Source organism: Malania oleifera, chromosome 3, assembly GCF_029873635.1.
Source record: "Malania oleifera isolate guangnan ecotype guangnan chromosome 3, ASM2987363v1, whole genome shotgun sequence".
In the NCBI taxonomy this organism is placed as follows: Eukaryota; Viridiplantae; Streptophyta; class Magnoliopsida; order Santalales; family Ximeniaceae; genus Malania; species Malania oleifera.
In genome coordinates, this window is record NC_080419.1 from 63553851 (window position 1) to 63579930 (window position 26080).

At 35.3% G+C, this 26080-nt stretch overlaps 1 protein-coding gene across 1 annotated transcript in view; it reads right to left on the reverse strand.

The window, feature by feature from the left end:
- Positions 1-2226: 2226 nt before the first annotated feature.
- Positions 2227-26080, reverse strand: part of LOC131151846 (isoleucine--tRNA ligase, cytoplasmic) — a 140520-nt gene continuing 116666 nt past the window's right edge. The window contains exons 15-27 of the mRNA XM_058103297.1: positions 19959-20084; positions 7696-7833; positions 7476-7579; positions 7283-7346; positions 6411-6499; positions 6183-6324; positions 5139-5202; positions 4996-5063; positions 4633-4755; positions 3723-3788; positions 2837-2948; positions 2644-2735; positions 2227-2526 (exon numbers count right to left, since the gene is read on the reverse strand). Of these exons, the coding sequence (XP_057959280.1) occupies positions 2422-2526; positions 2644-2735; positions 2837-2948; positions 3723-3788; positions 4633-4755; positions 4996-5063; positions 5139-5202; positions 6183-6324; positions 6411-6499; positions 7283-7346; positions 7476-7579; positions 7696-7833; positions 19959-20084 (1293 nt within the window). The 3' untranslated portion in view covers positions 2227-2421. The remainder of the gene's footprint in view (positions 2527-2643; positions 2736-2836; positions 2949-3722; positions 3789-4632; positions 4756-4995; positions 5064-5138; positions 5203-6182; positions 6325-6410; positions 6500-7282; positions 7347-7475; positions 7580-7695; positions 7834-19958; positions 20085-26080) is intronic.

Here is a 26080-nt window from a genome sequence, read left to right on the forward strand (position 1 = left end):
GAAGATGCGCTAATAATGACCAAAGGTAGGCAACTTTATGTGCCCAAAATTGGGAACTTTAGGAAAACATTACTAAAAGAGTGTCACGACACGTTGTGGGCTAGACATCCCGAATGGCGTATAACTTATGCTCTAATTACACATGAGCACTATTGGCCAAATATGCAAGATGATGTAATGAGTTATACAAAAACATGCTTGATCTATCAACAAGACAAGGTAGAAATAAAGAAGATCTTAGGATTGTTGGAGCCATTGCTAGTACCTGCAAGGCCATGGGAGAGTGTCTTTTGGGACTTCATTTCCTCATTGCCAAAAGTGGAGGATTATGACACGATTTTGGCGGTAATTGATCGATTTTCAAAATATGCAACTTTTGTACCAATTTCAAAGTCATGCTCAGTAGAGAAGACTGCTCAGCTATTCTTCAAGCATGTAGTGAAATATTAGGGTGTTTTAGAGAGCTTAATCAATGATAAAGATGTTAGATTCAGTAGTGGATTTTGGGACAAGCTCTTTCGCTTGATGGGTCAAACAAAATGTTTTAACGGAATGCTGGAAGAATATTTATGACAATTGGTAAACTCCAATAAGAAAAACTAGGTTTCTTTATTGGATACAACACAATTTTGTTTTAATTCTATAAAATCTTTTACAACTAACAAAAGCCCTTTTGAGATTGTAATAGGTCAACAACTGACTCTCCCACAAACTCTTGATGGTTCATACAAGGAAAACTGCCTAAAAGCATACTAATTCACAAAGAACCAGTTGCAAAATATAGAAGTCACTCAAGCTCAGTTAAAAAAAAGCATCAAAGCGCATGAAAAAATGGACAGACAAAGGGCGATGACCACAACAATTTGAAGTTGAAGATTTGGTTCTTGTAAAAATGTCACCAAAGACATTTTGATTTCTTCACGGCAAAGATAAAAGGCTTTTCGTTGCTATGAAGGTCCAATCAAGGTGATCGAGAAGGTGGGACATGCATCTTATCGACTTAAACAACCAAAGTCAATGAAGAGCCATAGAAGACCAATCCATCCGGTGTTTCATGTTAGCAACCTAAAGTCATTCCACGTTGATGAAGTAGAGCCACACTGACCGAAGTTAAAGAAATCAACAATTTCCAGAAGACAGACTGTAAACAGCGATATCCACGAGATCCTTGCAAACAGAATCGTCAACGAAGAAGGTCGTCAACAACAACAATATTTGGTTCAATGGATGGAGTTGGGAGAACAAGAGAACAGTTGGAAAAAGGCCAGAAACCTTCAACATGTCATGCAAAAGATTCAAGATTTCAAAAACTTGAAGACAACAACACCAACATTAGAAGATTGAAGAGTCCTACAACAAATCGATGAGGACGTCAATAAGATGAGTGAGAAAAAATGTTAGGGAGTGACAATGTAATGGGATAGACAAGTGAGAGTATTCTCCAAGGATTTATAATAAATCTTTGATTGCTTGTGTTAACGTTTGTATGGTTATCCTTATGAATTTGAATAATATAAGTAGTCCTTTTTATTATGATATTTTGTTGTCTTGAATTGTGATATATCTTATTACTTTAGTATTATTCCGTATATATGAATGTCTTTTCTCGTGTGACGTTCCATCAGTTCCTAGTTTCTCATGAATAATGACTTATCAGGTGCTCGTGCTTACAGGCTTGAACATGTGACTATTGGCTAACTCATCGAAAAGAGCTCTCAACGAGTGCCGCACAACCCTTACTTCAATCCTATTTTGAGGGTCTGTGACACAGCCTATTGATAACCACGGTTCCACACGTTTGGTTATTCACGAGTATTTACACATGTACCCAACCTGAATCAAAACAATGATTTTCAAACAGCTATATAGAACACAGATTCTAGAAGGTTGTTCACCAAGTCTTGTATCACTAAGTGCGCTAAGCATTTCCTGGGGCTCAAATTGACCCAGAAGACGTGCATGGTTTTCCCAGCAGGATTGTCTTTCCTGCAACGAAGCCAAGTGCTGATTATTTTCCCCTACTCTGATACTGTTTAAAAGCATAAACAGTATGGGGAAGTTCCACGAGTCGAAAAAAAACTCATCACAAGCAACAGGATCCCTCCAGTCTCGTTAGGGACAAGAACCAACCCTTATCCCAAGGCTTAAAAATACAAACAAACACAACGAGATTATTTTACAAAAAAAAAAAAAAAAAAAAACTGGAATTCTCGCACAGTAAACCTATTTGGAACAATAATACCATCAATTGACATTGAATTTCTCTGATGCATAAATATTTTTGGAATGGAAGTAATTTGTACAAGAAACAACGTCAACAATCTGAGATCTTTCACAACTTTTCTTTGGACTCATAAAAATTATTCTCATACAAGCAAAAATTTAGAATAAAACATAAAATAAATCAGTTTGGACTAAATATCATCTAGTTCTAGTGGTCAAATAGTGATCTCCAACGGTCAAGTACAAATGGACTCCCAACTCTATATCCATGGCAGGCTGATTATCAATGCAATCGACAGTAATCTGCAAAGGGTTGGAAGGGGGGGTGGGTGTGGGGAGGGCCGGATCAAATGATGAAACCAATAGCACATGCAACCAACAACCAATTTATAGATGATTGCTCAGAGGTGAGAAACAAACCTTGCCATTTCCAAGCTGAAACTCTGACCTCAAACTGTAATAATCCCTTGAGAGCATGTAAGTTTGCAAACCTTCCACAAATTTTGAGTTTCCTAAAACCATTGAAGAATTTCATGGAGAGGAAGAAAACAGAAGAGAAAAAAAACTGCATGTAACCAAGTAAAAAAGGGAAAAAAAACCACCAAGAACCAACCTGCATATAATGCAAGAACAGCATCTGAATTGAATAACAACACTGGCCTTGCCAATGTGATGACAAATGAGAGGTCAGAAATTCCATAGAAATTCTCCTCACAAAGAATGACCTGCAAATTTAAATAATTACCAAAACAATGCATGGAAATTTCAACTTCTGCAACAACATCACAATAAATGTAACTTATGGCCGGGACCAGTCAATTTGGGTAATATGGGATAGAGGCAGACTCATTTGTTTATCCAAAAACTAACTCATATTAACTGCTCAAAAGTTCTATGCTATTTTTTTTTTCAAAAAAATCATTGTTCAGACATTTTCTACAGAAGGCACATAGGCATCGTTTTGGTGGCTTGGTTTGGCAACCTTTGACCATGTTTGGTGCAACAAAGGTGTGGGATTGGCCAAGGGGAAGTCCCTTCCTAAGGGCTATAAGTGGCTAAGCAATAAAAGAACTAGTTTTCCCTTTATTTTTTCTTTTTTGTTATATCATTCCTTCATTAAAGGAACTTTGGTTGTAAATGATCAAGCTGTCCTTTATACAAGATAATCTAAACATGTAATAAGATCACTATCATAGCCAGTCCATAGCATATATGTGACCCTTTAATGTCCCTTCAACCTCCAAGGGGCTAAGAGTTGCTAAAAAAAATCCATGTCAAAGCATGTTGACTTAAAACATATAGAAAAATTAAAATTAAAAAAATAATAATGATATACAAATTTGTACAAGTGGCACAACCAAGAACGTAACAATTAATGCTATTCACTTTACAAGCTTGCTCTTAATTTAAGGCAAGCCCCGTCATCTAACATGCATACTAAGAAGAGATTAAGAGAGATGTCAGGAATACCAACAGAGCAATTGTTCAATAAAACTTACAGCATGTTGGGGAATAACAGATGAAGGAAGCAAGGGAGAGCCAAGCGCATCTCTAATGCAGAGTTCCTGCGCATGAAAAAAAAAGAACAGTTTTGACTATCATGGTTACCATGTCAGGCACATTTTGACCAGACAAACATGTGAATTTTGACATTGCATAAAAAGAAGTCAAATGCATGAACTCCCACGTTTGAGACATGAGGCAAAACATCATACTGCACGAAGTTTTCTTTACTTAGAGAACCCATATGCTTCAAACATTAAATTCATATGATGAAACTATACCTAAAAATAAAAATACTATGGTGAAAAAAATAATATCCTAAGATGGGAATTAAATTGTTTATCATCATGCTGGGGAGTACTGAAGGCAATTCTTCAAGGCTCTCCATGGCTTCACCGCACATGCTAACAGAGCAGATGGACACATGCAATATAACCAGATTCTATTTGCAATGTCAGAGCACACAATGCCTAAAGGGCTAATTTCAAGTGCAAAAATAATATTTTGGACTGTAAAGCACAAGTGTTCAGCTTTAACCCTGAGAGAGTCCAGTTCATGCACCAAAAATAAGATGAAAAAGGAATCCATGCATATTCCCTATAATCAAGTAATGAGTTCTGGAGGGTACAATGTCTTTCACTGTTGCCAAACTAAATCCAATAATCCTTCTTTCACTGGTATTGTCATTAAAAATGCTATTTATATATGACTTCAACACATAGATGCTTAAGTAACATAGTATAATCATCATCATCATCATCAACTCTTGCTCCAAACCAAATTTACTGAGCTGCTCTGATTAAAAAGATGATTCATCAATACCATGTTGCAGCAAATATAACAGCAAGAAATCATAGTGTAGAACAAATAACAATAAATTACTATGATAAAAAACTTAGATGTTACCTGTGAATTCAGAACTCGTTGGGAGATTGATTTATCGTCATCCAATGATTTAAAGTAAACCTCCACTGTATCAGTAGGTTCAAGGCCAGCTTTCTTCCGTAATTTCTGGATTCTATTGACAATCTACATGAAGTTTCAAAAATTCAGTCATCAGAATGTAATTTTTATTGTTCAGATGCATGCTAATGGACTGCAATATGAATTAAGCAAAAATAAAAATAACAAATAACATTCACAAACAAAAAGATGAAAGAACAAGAAACAAAACCCCGGTCAATTAATGTATGCCTAGACGAACAAAATCAAAATGAATATTGATCAACTAGTAATTAGTCAGCCATGTATAAGCCATTTTCAGTTTACCTCGCGCGCAACACCAGCCTCAAACAAGTCCTCATCAGGTCGCAAATCCAGGATCACCAAAACATCACCTAAAAATGATTAAAAAACTATGAGACATGAATATGAATCATTACACGCATAAAGTGGTCATCGCTAACCCTTACCATCTCCTGCTGCATCAATCTCTTTCTCCATCATACCATCAGGACGTTTGAAACCCCGGACAACCTAGAAGTCCAAGAGTGTTACAAGTTAGCACAATCTTAGTAAAATTACAGTTAAAAAGGTTATATCATCATTCTATCAAGACATTGTACAGAATATAATCTAAATGTTTCTGTTTTTCTTGACCAAGAACACTAATAAACATTTCAGTTTTCAAAGAACGAAATATTGCCTGCACATATCAAGAATCTTTTATCCCATTCTCTGTTATCTTGAGGGAATATTTACAAATCCACATCGGGCTTACTATTTTATGCCACCAGTAAAAGCAAAAGTTCCAGGAACCACATATGGCAATTTTTTAAAATAAAAAAATTTTGACATGAAAGTTAATGCCTAGGTTTTCATAGCAAAGCACACATTCCTTTTATTTCTTGGACAATCACATTCAGGTGATCTGGGTCCAAGCTTGAGCAGCTCTTTTATGTGGATCATTACTATCAGAACACTTCTAGTCATTGTATTTCAAAAGGAAAAAAGGATTTTTTTTTAAAGCAAACGTTTATTAAACAATATTCTCTTTTGGTGAAATTTAAATCATAAATGACTAATAAAGTCTCAGAAAACACATTTTTTCATCAAGTTTTCACCATTTACATTGAAACATATTTTTATAAAATTTATACCCTTCGAAATATGATTTTTCCGAAAATTTTTATGTATAGCACCCATATGAAACGTATTTTTTGGAAGTGTATGTGAAGCACCATTTTTTGGGAAAAGAAAAATAAATTTTTTTGAACATTTGCAAGTCAGACCTTGCAGTCTACTTGAATCATCCAAATCCTCAAGTTCCCAATTTTGTTTCATTACCATCCCTAACTTAGGCCCTGCAGCCTATCATTTCTGTCTTTGCCCCTGATGAAATCCACATACACTAAGGCTTTTAAACAGGAAGAGTATTTTTGCATCCCAGTTTGGAATAGTATATTGACTAAAATATTATATTAAGGAATGTGTTGGCTCAAAAGCATACATAGTACCTTAATGTCAGTCAACTTCAAACAGTGATTGGCAATAGAGATTTCTCCAGCTTTCTCAAAAGCTAAAATGTCATCCTGGGACATTGCTTTAACCTCCTTGGCAATGACTCCCATAGATTTTCCAAGTCGTTTACCTAAAAGACTAGGGTAAAATCCAATAACATTAAGTTCAATCAATGAGTAGAAACATGCAAAAAAGACTATAATTAAAAATTATACATTAAATACCTGAATTCAGGCTCTGCACGCAGTGATGCATATTTCAAAGTATCATTACATGGAACCATAGATCTTACATTCAGTTCTTCAAGCACATACTACAATGCAGACGGAATATAACTTATGAATGTCCAAAGCATAATAATAACATGGCAACAAGCTGATAATAAACAAATTTGAGGATAAATGTGTAAACCTAGAGCAAACTGCAAACCATCAGCCAAGCAGCAGAAATACAACCAACCAGATTTAAGCCAAAAGTAAACCTTTATTTAGAACATACATCAGAACAAAAGATCTTTCATATATGCCTGGTTTAGAAATTTTACAGCAATGAAAACAGACATTTTATTCTAAGTTCCACAGTATATGAAATATTGACCAAAACAGCTATTTGGCCAACGTCATAATTGCAAATAAGTACAAAAGCATAACCAAAGGCTACAGGTTTTCTGATACTGACCTTGAAAACATCACAAATTTACTCAAACTAAAATAAATTAACAAGAGATCGCATTAATTAGTTTATAGAAAATAAAATTTAGGCAAGAGATTTCTGCAACTATAAAACATAGAAAGCAATACCCTGGCATACATAAGTATGCAAAACATTGACTTTTACCATGACATGTGCTACCTTAAACACAAGATCATCTCTCGGAACCGCAGACATTTACATTTTGCAAGACTAATTTGATAATGCATTCCTAGTTACCTAAGGACAACATACGCTGAGACAAAGATGTACCACAAGATATAGCATTCATTGAAACCAACATTGATTACACGACTACATAGACACCTGATTAATCCTAGAAGCAGTTTAAAGTAATATAAGTGATTCAACATGGCAATACACGCATGTAATGTTATCCACTGACCTCCCTCAGTTTTCCAGCTATGTCATCAAGAAACTCCTTGTCTGAATGAACTACCACCATCTCCCTGCATTTCCCAAAAAGAAGAAGAATTATGTAGAAGAATGAAAACCATGAGTGAGCAATGTAGAGAGAACAAACAGCAGACGCATGGAATTACACATAAGTGGCAAAATACAAGCTACAATAAGCATACCTGAGTGGTGCTTTTAGAGGCTTGTTGTGTCGCTCACGTATATTGCGGGCAAGATCAATGATCGTCATCATTCTTGCAACACTTTCCTCAATTCGTTCCCCTCTCTGACATAGAGTTCAAAAAGTTTTTATTGTGTAAAAAAAATTTATTGTTGATAGAGCAACAAATAATTTCAAGTTTGTTCTGTAACTAGAATATATTAAATAAAAAACAACAATACCTTTCCTTCTTCTTCAGGAAAACTGCAATGGTGAATGCTTTCCTCTGATCCATGGGAAACTTTTCGCATATTTTGATATAGAACTTCAGTAAAAAAGGGTGTGAATGGAGCCATTGCCTTACATGAGGTTAAAAGAACCTGATACCAATATCTCAAGTTATAAAAATGCAAGACAAGTATATTTGACATAGAGAGCATCAAGTTTATCACTGAATATTTAAGCTGCATATCAGACTACATATTACGGAATACATAGAGACCATTTTCAGTGTACAGCACAAATGTTGACAATCAGTGCAACACTAGCCAAGTAGGAATGTAAATGGATATGGTAGGCAGATATCCAACCCCAATCTACCCATACAGTTGGATTAAAGGCAATAAATAGGAAATGCGTTCTCCCACACCAAATCCCCCCAGCCCCAAATTCTGCTTGCTTAACCGAAATCTGCCCTGAATTTACCCAGATTATGAATAAATAAACAAACAAATATATGCATGCTTATATATGCATTTAAGCAATGTACCAACATAGTATTTTCATTCAATTGTTCATAGCTTCCTAATGTATTAATTTCAGTTTATTTTGTATTAGTCTACTAATAAGGTTAGATTTTATCAACAATATGATTATGTTTAAGTTATTTCATTTTAATAATAAGTATAGACTTAAGTATTGTTTTTTTTTCTTCCAAAATATTGTATTTTTTTTTTTGGTTGGCGGAGCAGATTCGGACCATGGTTTTAAATAACGGCCGTTACATAGCGTAAGGGCCGATACGTAACGGAAATCGGAGGCCTCGAAACCGATACGGGCCGATAATGCGGTTCGGAAAAAATTCACGGCCTTAACAGCACGTAACGGCTGATACCCCAATGTTACACGTCGTAATGGTCCGTTACGGACTGTTACATGGCCGACAGGTCGTAGATTCGCTGAAGGCTTTCTGCTGCAGGTAGCAGCGCTGCTTTCCCCCTCTCCCCAGTCCCCACACCCATCTGCCATTCAAAGGGTAAAATGGAAAGTTACAAACTGACCTTGAAAATTTGTTGGCCAAAGCAATAAGAAGGCTTCGAAGCCTGAGAGTGAGCACACCAAGCAGATCTACTCATCTTCGCACTTCGCAGCTTCCAGGACTCAAGAATTGCAGACTTGCAGTTGCAGCAGCTTGGCGAGTCACTGGCGACAGGTCTGCAGCAGCTCCGCCGCCCCTGCGAGTCGCCGATAGCCCATCGGCACCTTCCCCCGCCAGTCGTCGCAGTCACCACCAGCCAGTCTCTCGATTTCAGCTTCGGAGCTTGGAGTCATCGCTGCTTTGTGCTTTGCAACCTTCGCTCCTTCGAGGCTCCTCCGAGTTCCCTCGAATCCCTCCCCTCTCTCGGTCTGACTCGACTCCCAGCCCCAGTGTATGAGACACTCTAACACTCAACACTCAACACCCACAGCACTTATCATTATGTTATTTTTTTAAAATTATATTTTGTTGTAAAATAGGTTTGTTAATTGAATTAAAAAAAAAAAAATTTAATAGAGTAAAAAATTAGAAATCATTAATAATTATGTAAAATAAAATTTTCTTAATTTATAAATATTTTAATTGTATTATATTTTAAAAAATTAGAAATCATTAATAATTATGTAAAATAAATTTTCTTAATTTATAAATATTTTAATTGTATTATATTTTTTGAAAGATAATTATGAAAATTAATTCCATGACATAGCAAGCAATTATTAATAGTATATAATTAATACTTTTTAAGGTTAGTAAATAATTAATATTTACCAATAATAATTGAAGCCTTTTTTATAATAATATTTGAATATCCACTACTGCATTCACCATCTAAACAAAGCATTAAAATAATGTATGTACACAAGACATCCATGTGATGGCATTTTATATTATCTAGGCTTAATTGAGCTCTATTTTTCACCATTCTTAAAGAATTCCAAGGAATACTCTGCACAATTATTATAATATTTAGTCTTAGGATTTGCCAAACTTATAGAAATAAAATTAATTCATGGCACCAATTGGCTAACATACTATTTATGTCAGCAGGACAAAGTGGTCATTTTGATAAAGAAGATATCATATTCACTCCCATCTATTGAAAAAATATTAAATAATATTCATATTATAAAAGAAAAAAAAATTAAATAACATCTGTCACCCATTTTATGTTACATGTGTATCTACTTGCCATTTCTTGAGTAGGGTGACCCTATTTATTAATATTTTTTAAGTTTTAAAACGTCATTTTGACCTTAAATTTAAAATTAGGTAAAATAAATGTTTACATCTATTTTTTTGTTTTTAGTTATCAAATAAAGTAAAAATTGATAACTTAATAAAAAAAAAATTAACCTAATAGTTAATACATTAATAAATCTGATTTTTACTAATTACTATTGGAATTTGTAGAAAAATTTAATTTTAATCCATATACTGAGAAAATGCTTAAAAAATTAAATAGTCAATTTGTAATGTATGGATCTCTATTTGTGATGCTGTGATGTATATGAAAGTAGAGCAAAAATCTTTTTCACCTTTAAAATTACAATGTTAATTTCTTATAGTTATAAATGAAAATAAAATCAAGCTATAAAAAATAATGAAAATATCTTTTTAAAGATAAAGGAATATATTTTTTTTGTAATAAAATATCTAGTATTTTATAATTTTGTTTATTTAAATATAAAAATAATAAACATTACTTATTATTTTTAATCAAATATTATACTTTATTTTTAAGTAATAAGTATTAAAAATTAGGACTATTTAGTACTTATTATTTAATATTTACTAAATTACTAATTATATTATTCCTGTCATTGTAGGAAGGTTGTAACTTTGTATTTTCTTTATGTTTTGTATAGAGATCATCAAATTAAGTCTATCAATATGTCACGTGATAGAGGAAATGAAAACTTACCTAGTGAGGATATTGGATGACATTTTGGTACTGCGGTGGACGGTAATAGACATGTTATTATGTGTAAGTTATGTGGGAAGATAATCAAAGGGGGCATTACACGCTTGAAACAACACTTGGCACATAAAAAGGGTCAAGTAGTTGGATTCTCAAATGTGACCACACAAGTAAGAGAACAAATGATGAAACATCTACAACAGTATGCTGAGAAGAAAAGAGATAAACAAAAAAGGCAAGAAGAAGCAGAAGCCCAAATTAGAGGAGATTTTGAGAATTTGAGCGATGAAGAAGACTTGGAAGAAGAAAGTATGAGATTTGCTCGACAAGAAAGCATACGATCACAACAACAATGGGAAGAGAGACAAAGATTTCGAGCAAGAACAACTGGAAGGGGTAATATTTATGAAGAGGGAGGTGGCTCTAGCAGTGGTGCTACCAGTGGTTTCAATAGAGCAGGAGCTCGATTTTATAGTGGTCGAGAGGCTGGAGGTAGTGGACGACAATGGATCAATCCTGATGCCCCTGAAGCTAGACTAAAGGCAATGGATCCTAGTTTAGAAAGAAGCAAGAGTGCAAAACAACTAAAAATCAACACAAAGTTATTGAAAGGTTTAAGAAGTAAATTAGGAAAAGCGGTTGGAAAATTCCTAATTTATAATCGGATTTCAGCGAATGTAGCTGACTCTCCATTTATGCAGCCTATGCTTGATATTGTTGCAGAGGTTGGAAAGGGGGTGAAGGGTCCATCACCGTATGAGATATCTGAAATTTATTTGGAGCAAGAGTATCAAGAAATGAAAAATTATATAACTTCTTTTGTTGGAATTTGGAAGGAGAGAGGGGTAACACTTATGTGTGATGGTTGGTCAGGACCAACTAGAAAACACATTATAAACTTTTTAGTTCATTGCGATAGAGGCACCGTGTTTCATAAATCAGTTGATGCCTCTGATGTGCCAAGCAGAACAGCTGAATATTATTTCAAGTAATTTTCTAATTTTAATTGTATATGCAAATAGTATTATGGACTTGCATGTTTTTAATTAAATGGTAGTAATTATTGAATCTATAATTTCATTTCAGATTAATGGACGAGGTGGTTGAAGAAATTGGAGAGGAGAATGTTGTCCAAGTAGTGACTGACCTTATTCTTGAAGATATTAGCAAGAAAAGTAACGTGAAGAAGGTCTTAGAAGATGCAAGAAGAATAACCTCATTTATTTACAACCACAAATGGACAGTGAATTTCACGAAGAAAGTTACTTCGCCCTGCCATCACTCGATTTGCAACAAATTTCATTGCTTTGGAGACTATTGTCAGGCATAAACAAGCACTAGGGGAAATGTTTACATCTGATGCTTGGAAAAGCTCAAGGTTTGGAATGGCAAAATCAGGCCCAGCATATGATTCAAAGAAAATTATCTTAGGCAAAGAGTTTTGGCAAAAGGCCTCTGATATAATTAAAGTGCAAGAACCCTTGGTGAAAGTTCTTAAATTGGTTGATGGTGATGAAAAACCAACCATGGGCTTCATATACGAGGCAATTGATAGGGCGAAGTTGGCCATTCAAAAAGATTGCCGGTTTTACAAAGACTATTGGAAAATTATTGACAACCGGTGGAGTTTTCAGTTGCACCAAGATTTGCACGCTGCTGATAAGTGTAAATCAAATACAATTTCTTATTATTTTAACTTTTAAATTATGCATAGTTGCATTAGAAAACTATTGATTAATATGTTTCTAAATTTAATTGTAGGGTATTTTTTGAACCCATAATTTCTTTATGGTGCCCCACCATCTCCTGAAGTTGCTAGAGAAGTCATGGATGGAGTTAAAAAAGTGATAACCAAGTTGGTACCCGATATAGATACTCAAATTCGGGCTATTAATCAAGTAAGTATTGGTTCCATTAAATTGAATAATGAATTGTTCTAATATTCTGTAATACTTTCAAGAATAATTATTAATACATCTAATTAATTAATTATATTTCACAATCATCCTTTTTTAGTTGTTGCTATATCAAGATAGGTAGGAGACTTTTGAAACCCCGTTGGCTCAAAGAGCAGTGAAACAAACAAATCCTGGTAAATATGGCTATATAGCTAAATAATGGAGAATGACTCTATTTTCTCTCTTTGTGTTCAAATTTGACTTTTGAAATACGCTATACTAACATAATACTCTTTTTAATTATTCATGCAGTTGAATGGTGGATTCATTATGGCTTGTGTGCTCCTGAGCTCCAAAGAATAGCAATTAGAGTTCTTAGCCAGACCACATCAGCTTCGAACTATGAGCGTAATTGGAGCACCTTTAGCCTCATCCATACGAAAACAAGAAATAGATTAAAGTACATGAGACTACAAAAACTTGTTTTCGTACATTACAACATGAGGTTAAAGTTAAGACGTACAATGAGAAGAAGCCAACGAGAAATTGAAGAGGGTTTCAATCCTATCAATTTGGACTACATTTTCGAAGAAGATGAAACTTTAAGTCAATGGTTAGAGGAGAGAGAGACACCACTACTCGACGGTCAGGACAATTCAAATTGGTTAAATGAAGAGGTTGGTGGTACTACAGAAGGAGGTGATCAACCACCAATAAACGCGCATGATGATTCAAATTCAAGCCCTGAACATACACAAAGTGATGACAATCTTGGTTTGAGCCCACCAAAAATTGATGATGGTGATAGAGGTGCTGGAGCTGGGGTTGGGGGGGTGGCAGTGGTGGAGGCGGCGGTGTAGAATATAATTATGGATATGATATAGGGACATCATTTGGAAGGGATATATATCCTTCTGATTCTTATGGACTACATGACATACCTGAAAATTATGACTTGGGTATTCCTCCAGGGAACCAATCTTCACAACCCAGGAGAAGGAGTGCTCGTGCTGACCCTAGCGATTCTACTGAAGATTCATATGGTGTGGTTCGTAGTTTTGGCGACTTTGGTTTAGATGGTTCATCATCACAATCATATGGATCTCATCCAGCATATCCACATTATGCATCTCGTGACTCACATTTTTATCCTAGTGGATCAGGAATCTCAGGATCTAGTGAGTCTTCTTCTACATACTACCCAGAGCCAGCCCCTGCCCCAACTTATAGACATTATTCAGGAGAATTTTTATTACCAGTACATTTTCAAGAGCAACAACAAAATGACGCAAACTTGGGTTCATTCAACTATGCATTTCCACAAGGATGGGGAGATAATTTCCCATCTCAATCTCAAGATACAGATGCAAATTATGAAGACCCTTCACGTCATTCTTTTTGGTGGTGACATGTGTTATGTTATAAATTTGTAATATAGTATTCATGTATTTTTAACTATTTATTGATATTTGATATTAATCACTTTTTAAATTCATGTATGTATAATGTGTATATTGAGTATTAAGTCTATTGAATATTGATTCATTTTTAGTAACTTTATGACTTTAATTAATTGATTCTTTTTACTCATTAAAGTAATGTAAACTACAAAAAAATATGCTTTTTTTTTTTGTAAATAGCGCACTAAAATTAATATAAAAATCATAATGCGTATTAAAAAGCATTTGTAGGTTGAATGAAAGCCTTCAAAATTCATTAAAAATCATGTATTGATGGATTTCATGCTTATTTTTTAATTTTGGCATGGTTGTGCATACGTGAAAAAAATTCACGACCGTTACGCTCGCTTCCCGTTACGTAACACCCGCGTCTCAAGCGACCCGCGACCGTTTCGCGACGTTACCCGCGACCGCGATTTCGAACCATGATTCGGACACCCAGCAGATCCCCTAATGAGTGAGGATAGGGATAAATACAATGCTCTGAGGATTCAAAGCAGATTATTCTTGGTGGGGTACATTTAGGTAATGCCCCTTCCTCCCCAAATCCGTTGTTTACATACCTACAACCAATGTTTTAAAAGGCAAAGGCTTAAGGCGAGGTGTAAGCTTAAGGCACTGGGATGTAAGACTTTTGAGAATTTTATTTTTAGATTAAAATTTGTAAATGAATTATATATTTTTGAAAGAAAAAAAAAGAAAAAGAAAATCACAAATTTAATTTAAAAAACAAAAAATAGATATAATTGCAAACTACTTGTTTGCCTGCTAACTTAAATTCATGACATAAATCATGACGAGAGATAGCTATACTATTCCGAGTTCAAATTGTTTTCATGATTGAAGATACAACTCTCAGTTATTTTGGGAAATTTTAAGATTCAAGAGTTTTAGAAATTTACTCATATTATGGCATTCCCTTTACATAAACACAGTTAAAATTTTCTAGCCAATTCTAAATTGAGAATCACACATCCAAAATGCATGAGCCTCAACTGAAAAAGCGCAAAAGGCATGCCTTTTGTACAACTGCGTAAGCCTCAGCATGTAATGCGTTAGCCTTTTTGGAATTTGGTATTTTATATTGAACCTCAAGGTATTTTAGGCATGCCTTGAGGCGAGCCTTGATTGAGCGTTTTAAAACATTGCCTACAACCAAGTAATGTGCACCAATTCTTTAAAAAAAAAAAAAAAAACCACTAGCTAATGATGTGATACACACCATTAATTTATTACAGACACAAGTCCTGTCTTGCTCCCCTTATGAAACAAGCAATGAAATAATATTTTGGTAACCAACTACGAAGGATACGGTTAAGATCTCTCCTTTTTCATAGTAGGCAAAAAAAACCACTAAAAAGCACATCACCAAAGGATGGGCCTCCCACACAAATCAGAAGCACACAAAAGGAAACACAGCTAAAAACTAAGAAATAAAAACCCAAGGATGAAACAGAGCTACAAACAAAGACTAGAGTCGCAAAAAATTCCATCCAAGAGTCCAAACGGAACCCACTAAGAAAGATAGTAAAAACAGAAGATATAAAAACACTCCATTCAGCATCCTCAGATGCCTACTTATCCTCACCAAGACACCGCATTAGATTCATCAGAGCAATTCCCACAAACCCAACATCCAGCAGAGACCAACTTGCCTCTCACAGAAGATTCAAACCATAAATCAAGTGGGAATTGATGACGAGATCTTGGAAGAGTAAGGAACCAGAAGGAATTTGTAAGTTCTATGAGAATGTTTACACCAAATCAGCCTTTAGGAGACCAAAGGCTGATGGAATCAATTTCAGAAAATAATATAGCAACTAATTTGTGGCTGGAAACCCCATTTACTGAAGTGAAAATTAGTAATGTTCCCAAGGAATGCAATGATGACAGCCCCAGGACCTGACAACTTCACTATGGTTTTCTTTCAAGACTTGGGTCCTTAAACCTGACATTATCTAGATTTTTGAAGACTTCCTCTACTCAGGCAAATTCTGAACAGCATTAATTAAACTTTTATTACCTAGATTCCAAAGAAGGTAAGGGCTAGCAACATCAAGGACTTCTGGCCCATGAGCTTGATGGGAGACAAATTATGAACACAGCAGTCATTGCCTCAGAAATTGTAAAAGTAGCAAAAGGGGGATTGTTGATATGGAGAAAGGTTTTAATCATGTGTGCAGGGAGTTCCTACCTTATATGTTTAAAATATATATGCTTTTTATGACTTGTAGTGCAAGTGGATTGAGCAATGCATCACCACAACAGCTCTCGCCATTATATTATCAACAGCCACCCAAGTGATTTCCTCCATCCGTCCAGATATTTTAGACAAGGGAATCCCCTCACACCTCTCTTTTGCATCCTGGTTACAGAGGTCGTTGGGAGGCCTCAAAATTGAAAAAGAAGACAGAGATGGAAATTTCTAATCTCCTCTTTGCAGACAACACTATGATCTTCTATGGGGCAGATCCTCAGCATATTCTGAATTTAAGATGTATTACTTTTTGTATCAAAGCAATCTTGGGGCTTAAAGTTAATTTTGGTAAAAGCAAGCCTATCCCTATCAGTGTTGCCTTGCACGAATTTTGGCCTGTAAGCTGGGCCCTTTGAAATGTCTTGGACTGCCTCTTGGAGAAGTACCAAAAAATAAAAAAATAAAAAAATAAAAAAAAAGAAATAAATCCCACTGGTGAGAAATTTGAATATATATAAATTTTCAAAAGGTCGAAAACACCCTAATCAAGAGCACTCTCAAATCTCCCTTCTAGCTTCTCCATCCCAATCTCGGTGCATAAAAGAGTGGAAGATATTCAAAAAAGGATTCCTTTGGGGGCAGCATGGGAATATTTATAGGTATCAATGTATTACTTGAACAAATGGAAGGTAAACAACCCTCTCAATCAGGGGTTTTGGGCATATTAACATTTCTAGTTTAAAACAAAGCTTTACTTGGAAAATGTTCTGGAGATTCATGAAGGAGAAATTTCTCTATTGGAGAATGTTAATTGCGGCTCCAGAAAAGCTCGTGATCCTTTCAGAGCAAGGGCTTGGAAGTGGATCCAAAGAGTTTGGTCTGCTTTTATATCCTTTTGAGACTGGAGCCATGTGGGACATCCGTCTTGTTAGTAACGCTAACAACTCAACTACTTCTGATTTTCTAGGCAAAATTTTCAGCATTGCCCCCTCTCGTAGAAATTCAGATGATCCTAGGTGGACCCTAAACAAAATTGACATATTTTCAGTCAGTCCCATGGCATACACCTTTACAATGTCAGTGATTCCTGTTTTGTACTTCTGTTCTTTTTATAGTAATTGGGTGGCACCCCCTCCCCCAAATGACTTTTTCTTTTCTGATAAAAAGAAAGCAAAAAATAAAATAAAATTACTGCTTTTAAGAGTATCCCTCTTTGCTTGCAAGAGGTCTTGTTTTAGGAAAAAGAGAGCAGCTGCTATGTCCCACATTCTTCACACCATTTTTTGGACCAGGAGGCAGGAAAGGAACAGAAGGTCTTTTAAAGGGTCAGCCACATTGATGCTCATGCTGAAGGATACATATTGACCACTCTTATTAATTAAGGGGCTTGTATATGCTACATACCTTTACTAGGACACTTTACATCACCAGTGATTCCTGTTTTGCTCTTGTTGTCGTAATTGCATGGCATCCCCTAAGCCCCCTTAAATGACTTCTTTCTCTCTTGTGAATTTTTATTTTTATTTTTAAAAACATAACCTTTTAGGAGTATCCCAGCATCTCTGAAATAAAGTTAAAGAGAAAGCATCCTATCCTTTGTCCCCTCCACAACTCTTGAAAGCATCCAAACTTCCTCTTTCAAGAAATGGTTGTCCACTCAGGTCTGCTCTTTGGCCACCAAATTTCTACCCAATACAAACTGCAGCTGTTGTTGGAGGCATTTAAATTTGTTGAACCATGCCAACATTCACAATATCATGTAATTACATGTTTTTGAGCCTACATTTCCATGCACATTAATGATGTCTTACACCCATTCCTCCATGCTTCTTCCTGTTCTCCATAGACACTAGCTAGTTTCTCAACCCAAAATAATAAATACAAAGTTCTTTACATATTTAAACCTGGTATTTTAAAGTCATTAAATCTTCATCAACCACAGCGTACGATTTCAAAACAATTCCACCAAAATGACCAAATTGGATGCTTACAAAACCATTCCAAAGTGAAACCTATTTTCATTCGAATGTTTGAATAAACCAATCCTAAATGCATAACTCATTAAAACTCTCAGGAGGGAAAAAAAAAAACAGCTAATGTTTATGTTTACAACATTTGTCTGCACTTTGCAGAAGAAGTAAAATAACAAATGTTTTGGAACTATTTGAAATCCAAAACTTTTTCTGTTTCATTTCTAATTTTTCAAAAAATTACAAAAATTCTATCTTGTTTTCCAATTTTCTAAATATTTTTATTGTTTTCTAGATTTCTAATTTCTTAGTCTATGTCTAGGAGCATGAAAATCTGACTTTGGATTAGGATTTGTGTGTATCATCACCATTAATAGTATAAAATTGTAATTGAGTTTCTTCCAAATCCAAAAAAATCCAAATCCAAGTCCCAAAATCTATGATCTCAAGTACTAATTTTTATGTTTTTCCAAAAACTGAAAAACAAGTAGCCATTTTGGTAATCATTTAGAAATCTAGAAATAAAAATGAAAAATTGGTTCATACAACTAAAAATACTCTTTATTTTCTACCTTCTTAATATGATTTTCAGAAAACTAAAAAATAAGCTGAAATTTTTATAATTCTTCAGAAAACTAGAAATGAAAAATGGAAAACGGAAAACGGAAAATGTTTTCCACAGCTAAAGAAGCCCTTAGAAATCTGAATTGTAGTTTTTACTTCTATTCCCTTCTATTTCTCATTTCAGGAAATGACCTAAATACAATTCAAGGGAGAGTTTGTTTAACTGACATTCAAAAATCCAGACTGCACATTCACATGAGAGAACAATTATTTCCTTAAATCAAAAAAGAAATAAATATTTATCTCCTCTATCCCACCCTCTCTCCCAGCCTATCTCTCTAGTTAAATCTATTAATTACTGTTTTTCTAACATTTTCTTTTATCCTTTGCACACTTGTGTGCTTTGGTTTTTGTGTGGGTTAGGAAGGGGTTGGAGCTGCTGCATTCAGTCCAGACTGCAGACATAACACAGGATTTGAAATATGACTAACCATTTCATTTATAAATGAAATTTAATCCTATAAAATAGATGTAATAAAAAATACAACCGTCAAGAGAAGAATTAAAATATCCCATGGAAGTTTAATGAGTCTATCAAAAAAATATAATATAAAAGAAAGAATACTAATTCAGTTTGAACACTAATAACCCCGAACATCTATCTCCAGACCATAGGCATAACTCAAAATATGAAAAATGACTAGTTATTTCATTTAAAGATGAAGCTTAATCATATAAAAGATATGTAAAGAATGCAGCTATCAAGAAACAAATTAATACATCCCATGGAAATTGAATTGAGTCTACAAGAAAAAACGCTAAAAAAGAAAGAATATCAAAGACAGACAAGTCAGCCATTAAAACAATAAAGGACAGACAGGATAAAACAAAAGTAAGCCCATTTTGCAATTTTCTAGCAGAAATGTGACCCTGGTTATTTCTTCTAACAGTGATCAACATAAAGGCATTCTAGGCTGTGCACTCTGTGTACACTTTCTATTAAAATATTTATTATTATTTATTAGAACTTGCTGCACATAAAGTAAATAATTTACCGAAATTTTACACCACCAATCACTCCCAATATAATGAAATGTGACTAAATTTGAAAGCACAGAAAGAGAACAAAAATCGATTCAATCTACCATAACAAGATTGATTACACAGCATGCTCATTCATATAGCAGTATAATGCAAAGCAAATATATAAACAGCTATAAAGTTAAAGCCATCATACATGGTAAAGAGTTGAAAGAGCCGTCCTGCAATCTTCTTCTCCTGTGCGACCTTTAAGTCTCTTACGATTGAACCGCACATAAATATTTGTGAGATTGTCGAGAAATTTCAAGAGATATGGAACCACCTGAAAAAAGGGATTTGTACAGTTAGAAGTGATATTGAGAAATGAAACTAAACCCTACTGTCTAGAGGGGATCATGGTACCCAAAATGTGCGGATAAGGGTCCACAATTAACTCAAATAAGCAAGAAGAAATGACCTTGTATCCTAACATTATGCAGACACACACACAAAGAGAGAGAGAGAGAGAGAGAGAGAGAGAGAGAGAGAGAGAGAGAGAGAGAGAGATAGAGAGAGAGTTTGATCAAACCCAATCAACCCATTCTAAAAACTGCATTCAATAGATTTGGATCAAAAGCAAGTTCATATTTTCCGAATTTGTCATCTAAACTACTAATTGAGCAGGCAGAGTAGCAGTTCTTTTTCCCACAAGTATTGACAAGATCTCCTCCGGCCAAAATGAGGACAAACATGAAGTTGAAACTGACAAGGCTGGCACATGTAAAGCTTGCTATGGTTTACATACATAAATATAATTATTTCAAGTAATATAGTGAAACAACACACTCAAGACATTATATAGGGCTTGAGATGAACCAAGTTGCTCAGCTCAGCCTTGAACACAACTCCAACACTATCAGGTTTTAAAATTGATTCAAATGCTGGAAAGAACTATGTCAGTAGTAAACCTGCTGTTTCTAACTAATTATAAAAGCATTTAAAAAAAAATATTTACACATTTGTGTTAAAATTGTGAGTTAATTAAAGTGCATGAGTTTATGTTACCACTACATTTCACCCTGTCAACGCTTTTACAACATCATTTAGCAATGGAATTGAGTTGAAATTACATCTCAAATATGTTTGATCTATAAGATTGAGAATTCTGTAGTGACTTAAAATCTTATGCTAGCTGCACTTTGCTCAGCACTTGAACAGGATTTTTTTAACAGTAAAATGGAGAACTTCTGTTAATAGTGCACTAGTGGAGAAATCAAACGCCAATTGCAACTTCCAGTTGAAGGCCAAAGAATCCAATAACCAATCAGTCATTGACGTCAATCCCTCCTTTTGCCGAAAAAGCTCTCCATCATCACAGGTCCCCATAACCATCAGCTACATCACCACCAGAGTCCAAAGTTTCCAGAAGAAGACTTAGTGGCATCCACATTGCTGCATCTCTCAATTCCTCTTTAATTTGGTTGCAACAACAGCCAACATAATTGCCAGAGTTGAACAGTTGAACCCACAACTGATTGAAACCCAGCCATCAAGGACAATGATTGGAAACCACCACCACCATCAGACCAGCCAAGGTTTGAAGAAGAAGGCACAGTACCTCACCCTTGGTTTCAATTAAAAATGAGGACTAAAAATGAGGACTAGAAGAATGGATAGCTTGATTTGAACTGGATCCAACCCTACACTGGATCCTAACAGAATCAGATTACTAAAGACTACCTTTCTGAACCTCTGTCCATCCCATCAAAACTGGACTGACCACTCAAAGCGGCATAAACCAGACCAAACTGAACCACTGAAACTGTACTGAACCAACTGAACTGAAATGGCGCAAAACTGGCCAAAAAGCAAATTGACAAAAACAATTAAGAAGAAAAATGAAGAAGAAAGACAAACAAAAGGTCAAAATAGAACAGAGGGGAAACAATGGTGATTAACTCAAAATCTTCAATAGCTATAGAGAAGGCTGAGGATGGGCAAGCATGATTGCTTTACTGTTGGAAAGTTTCCAAATTTATCCAGTGAACTCTCCTTGATATTAGGAGGTAATTCTGTAATTATGTAAATATTCTTAGGAGACATTCTAGGATATATTCTTAGGAGATGTTCTAGGAGATCTGTTAGCAATTGTCGTTCTTTCCTTTATTATTTTTTCCTTTTAGATTATCCTTGTAGTCTATAAGACATTCAGATTGAACCTTATTTTAAAATAATAAGAAATACTATTTCAATTCTTCTCCACCTCTAGATGGTATCAGAGCCTGGTTTTCTTTTCCTTCCTGCAGTCATAGCCTCTAAATCTAGGCCTCATTGCCTTAACCCTGTTCAGCCTCCATTATGCCTGAAATTTCCAAAACTTCAACCATGGCCAGACTTGAACCTGTGGTCAACACCAAAACTGGAACCAAAGTAGCCCATACCGAACCCCATTCAGTCCAAATCACAAATATCAGTCTCAATGAAGCCAACTTCTTGAGATGGTCTCAGTCAGTTCGAATGCATATCCGCGGGAGAGGAAAGATTGGGTACCTTACCAGTGAAACCAAGGCCCTTGACAGAGTAGACCCATATTATGCAATATGGGATGCTAAAAAATCCACGATTATGGCTTGGCTTGTGAATGCAATGGATGAAGATATTAGTTATGATTACATGTGTTATCCTACTGCAAAAGAACTTTGGGATAATGTTAGTCAAATGTAATTTTAACTTGGAAATTATTTTCAGATTTATGAATTGCAACAAAAAAATTGGCAAGACCCAACAAGGGAAGACAGTGTGATTACGTATTTTAATGTCCTTAAAGGACGGTGGCAAGACTTGGATCTATTCAATGATTATGAATGGAAGAGCCCTGATGACTGCAACTACAATAAGAAGATGGTGGAAAATGCAAAAACTTTTAAATTCTTGGTTGAACTCAGTGATGAGTTTGATGAGGTCAGGGGGATGATTGTTGGTAGACAACCTCTGCCTCCAATTGGAAAGGTATATTCTGAAGTGAGATGTGAAGATTGTCATCGGAATGTTATGCCAATGAAAAAAAGGGGATGATGGAATAGTGGAGAACTCGGCTTTGATTGCTGCTAACCCTACTGTTTTAGCTGCTTCTAATGCCTTTATACAGCGGTCATATCCCAATCAAAAATCTCAAGTATGGTATGAGTATTGTAATAAGCCACGCCATACCCGAGAAACCTACTGGAAACTACATGGAAAACCAGAAAATTGGAAGAGCAGCAAACCTGGACCTAGAAACAACCAAGTGATTCCTAGAGCAAATGAAGCCCAGACCAATGTTCTAAGTTCAAAGCTGACCGCTCAACTTCTTCAATTGTTGAAATCCAATCCGATATCTGGTACTCCTATTGGTTCCTTGGCCCAAACAGGTAATATGCCAAGTGCATATTCCAGTTCTTTAGCCTTTGCACCATGGATTATTGATTCAAATGCATCCGACCATATAACCAATATATCTCAATTGTTTCAATCTTATTACCCTTGTCCAGGTAATAAAAAGGTTAGGATTGCAAATGGGAGTCTTTCATCCATTGCAGCAGCAGGTTCAATTAGAATTTCCGAGAAAATAGAATTAAAATCTGTCCTTCATGTTAATAAACTTACTTGCAATCTTCTGTCTGTTAGTAGATTATCCGTGATTCTAACTGTTGTATCATATTCCTTGATTCTCACTATGAATTTCAGGACCAGAACTCGGGGGCGATGATTGGCAATGCTAGGATGATGGATGGCCTTTATTATTTTGATGACATCCTATTCAGCAATAAACAAGCTCAGGGCTTGAGTAGTACAACTAGTTCAATCCCTGCACGTGATCAAATAATGCTTTGGCATCTTAGATTAGGGCATCCTAGTTTTTCTTATTTAAAATATTTGTTGCCTAGTCTGTTTAAAAATTTGGATTGTATTTCTCTTCATATTGACGCTTGTCATTTATCAAAAAGTCATCGATTTCCTTATAATTCAAAAGCCCACTGTGCATCAAAACCTTTTTATTTGATTCATAGTGAGTTTGGGGTCCCTCTAAGGTTACTATCTTGTCCGGGAAAAAAATGGCATGTGACTTTTATAGATGATCATACTCGGATTTGTTGGGTATGTTTCATGAATGGACAATCTGAAGTTGAAATATTATTCAAAATTGTTTATAGTATGATCGAAAATCAATTTCACCAAAAAAAAAAAAAAAACATTTGGCGTACTTTGTACAGATAATGGTACAAAATATTTCGACCAAGTTTTGGGAAATTTTTTGAAAGAAAATAGGGATTCAACATCCATCCACGTGTCATGACACCCCACAATAGAAAGGGCATTGTTGAAAGAAAAAATCGTCACTTGAGGTTGCACGGGCTATAATGTTTTCAATGCATATTCCAAAATATTTGGGTGGGGGGATGCTATTCTGACTTCTTGTCACCTTATTAATAGAATGTCTACCATTGTGCTGCAGTACATAACTCCTTATGCATGCCTAAAAAAGTCTTTTCCTGATAATAGGATAATTTCTTATGTGCCTCTAAAAGTGTTTGGATGCATTGTTTTTGTTCATATTCCAACTCAATTTAGATCTAAACTTGATCCTAGGGCTGAAAAATGTGTGTTTCTTGGATATGCTCCCAATAAGAGAGGGTACAATTGTTTGAATCCAAAAACAAACAAAAAAATTCAAATAAGTATGGATGTCATTTTTGTTGAAAATGAGTCTTACTTTAACCAAACTTATCTTTAGGGGGAGAAAGAGAGTAGTGAAGATCAATTTTGGCAAACTTCTATACCAAATCCTAATGTTTTCCTTGACATTGACATCCCTCTACAAAACATTCAAGGAACTGAAATTTTAAATAGTGAAAAAAAATGGAAATCTCATTCTGCCTATACAAAGCATAAGGGAATCACAAACAGGGGGATAATTGCTACAGAATAATCCCTCTTTTGAGCTTCGTGTTTATACTAGAGGCAGGTATCGTTCCAATACTAAGGATCATCCCACAATTTCATAGCATAATCAATCATCACCTCCAAAAACTGGTCATTTGGAAATCCTTCTACTACACTTCCAGTTGATCAATCTACTGACCTTGATGTACCTATAGCCATTAGGACAAGAGGTAGAACTAGTACCACACACCCCATTGCCAAATATTTATCATACCATAGGCTCTCTCATAATCATAAGCCTTTTACATCCAATATTTCTCACCTATTTGTTCCAAGGACCATTCACGAAGCTATGAATAATCCAGATTGGAAGTTAGCAGTTCTTGAAGAGATTAATGCACTACTGAACAACAGTACTCTGGAAATTTTTGATTTACCAAAGGAAAAGAAAATTGTAGGTTGCAAGTGGGTGTTTACAGTTAAATGTAAGGCTGATGGAAATATAGATATATACGGCAAGACTCATTGCAAAAGGGTTTACACTTTACACAAACATAAGGAATTGACTATCAAGAAACTTTTGCTCCAATGGCCAAGATAAACTCAAACTGAGTGTTACTCTCCTTAGTTGTACATTCTAACTGGCCCTAGAGGATGTAAAGAATGCTTTTTAAATGGAGATCTAGAGGATGAAGTGTTTATGGAGGTAATCTTGACAGAGATAAGGTGTGTAAATTGTAAAAATCATTGTATGGGCTCAAGCAATCTTCGAGAGCTTGGTTTGAACGCTTTGGGAAGGCTGTAAAGGGTCATGGTTACAGGCAAGGTCAAGTTGAATACACCATGTTCTATAAGCATTAAACATATGCTTGCTAATGAATTTGAAATTAAAGACTTGGTTGACTTGAAGTATTTTCTCGGTATGGAATTTGCAAGGTCAAGAAAAGGTATTTTTGTTTCACAAAGAAAATATGTTCTTGGCTTGCTTGGAGAAACATGTTTAATAGGGTGTAAAGTAGCCGACACACCTATATAGCCTAATCTTAAACTACAATTTGTCAAGCCTGAAGAAGTAACCAATAGAGACCAGAACCAAAGATTGGTTGGAAGGCTACTTTATAATCACATACACGTCCTGACATAGCCTTTGCGGTCAATATGGTAAGCCAATTCACGCAATCACTAGAGCCTAATCACTTTGATGCAGTTTATAGAATCCTGAGATATTTAATGGGAACTCCAGGAAAAGGTCTATTGTTTGAAGACCATAGACATCTGCAAGTTGAGGTATACATTGATGCAAATTGGGCTTGGATTATAATCGATAGAAGATTAACTTCAGGTTATTGTGCCTTTGTTGGTGGGAATTTGGTTACATGGCGAAGCAAAAAACAAAATGAGGTAGCTAGGAGTAGT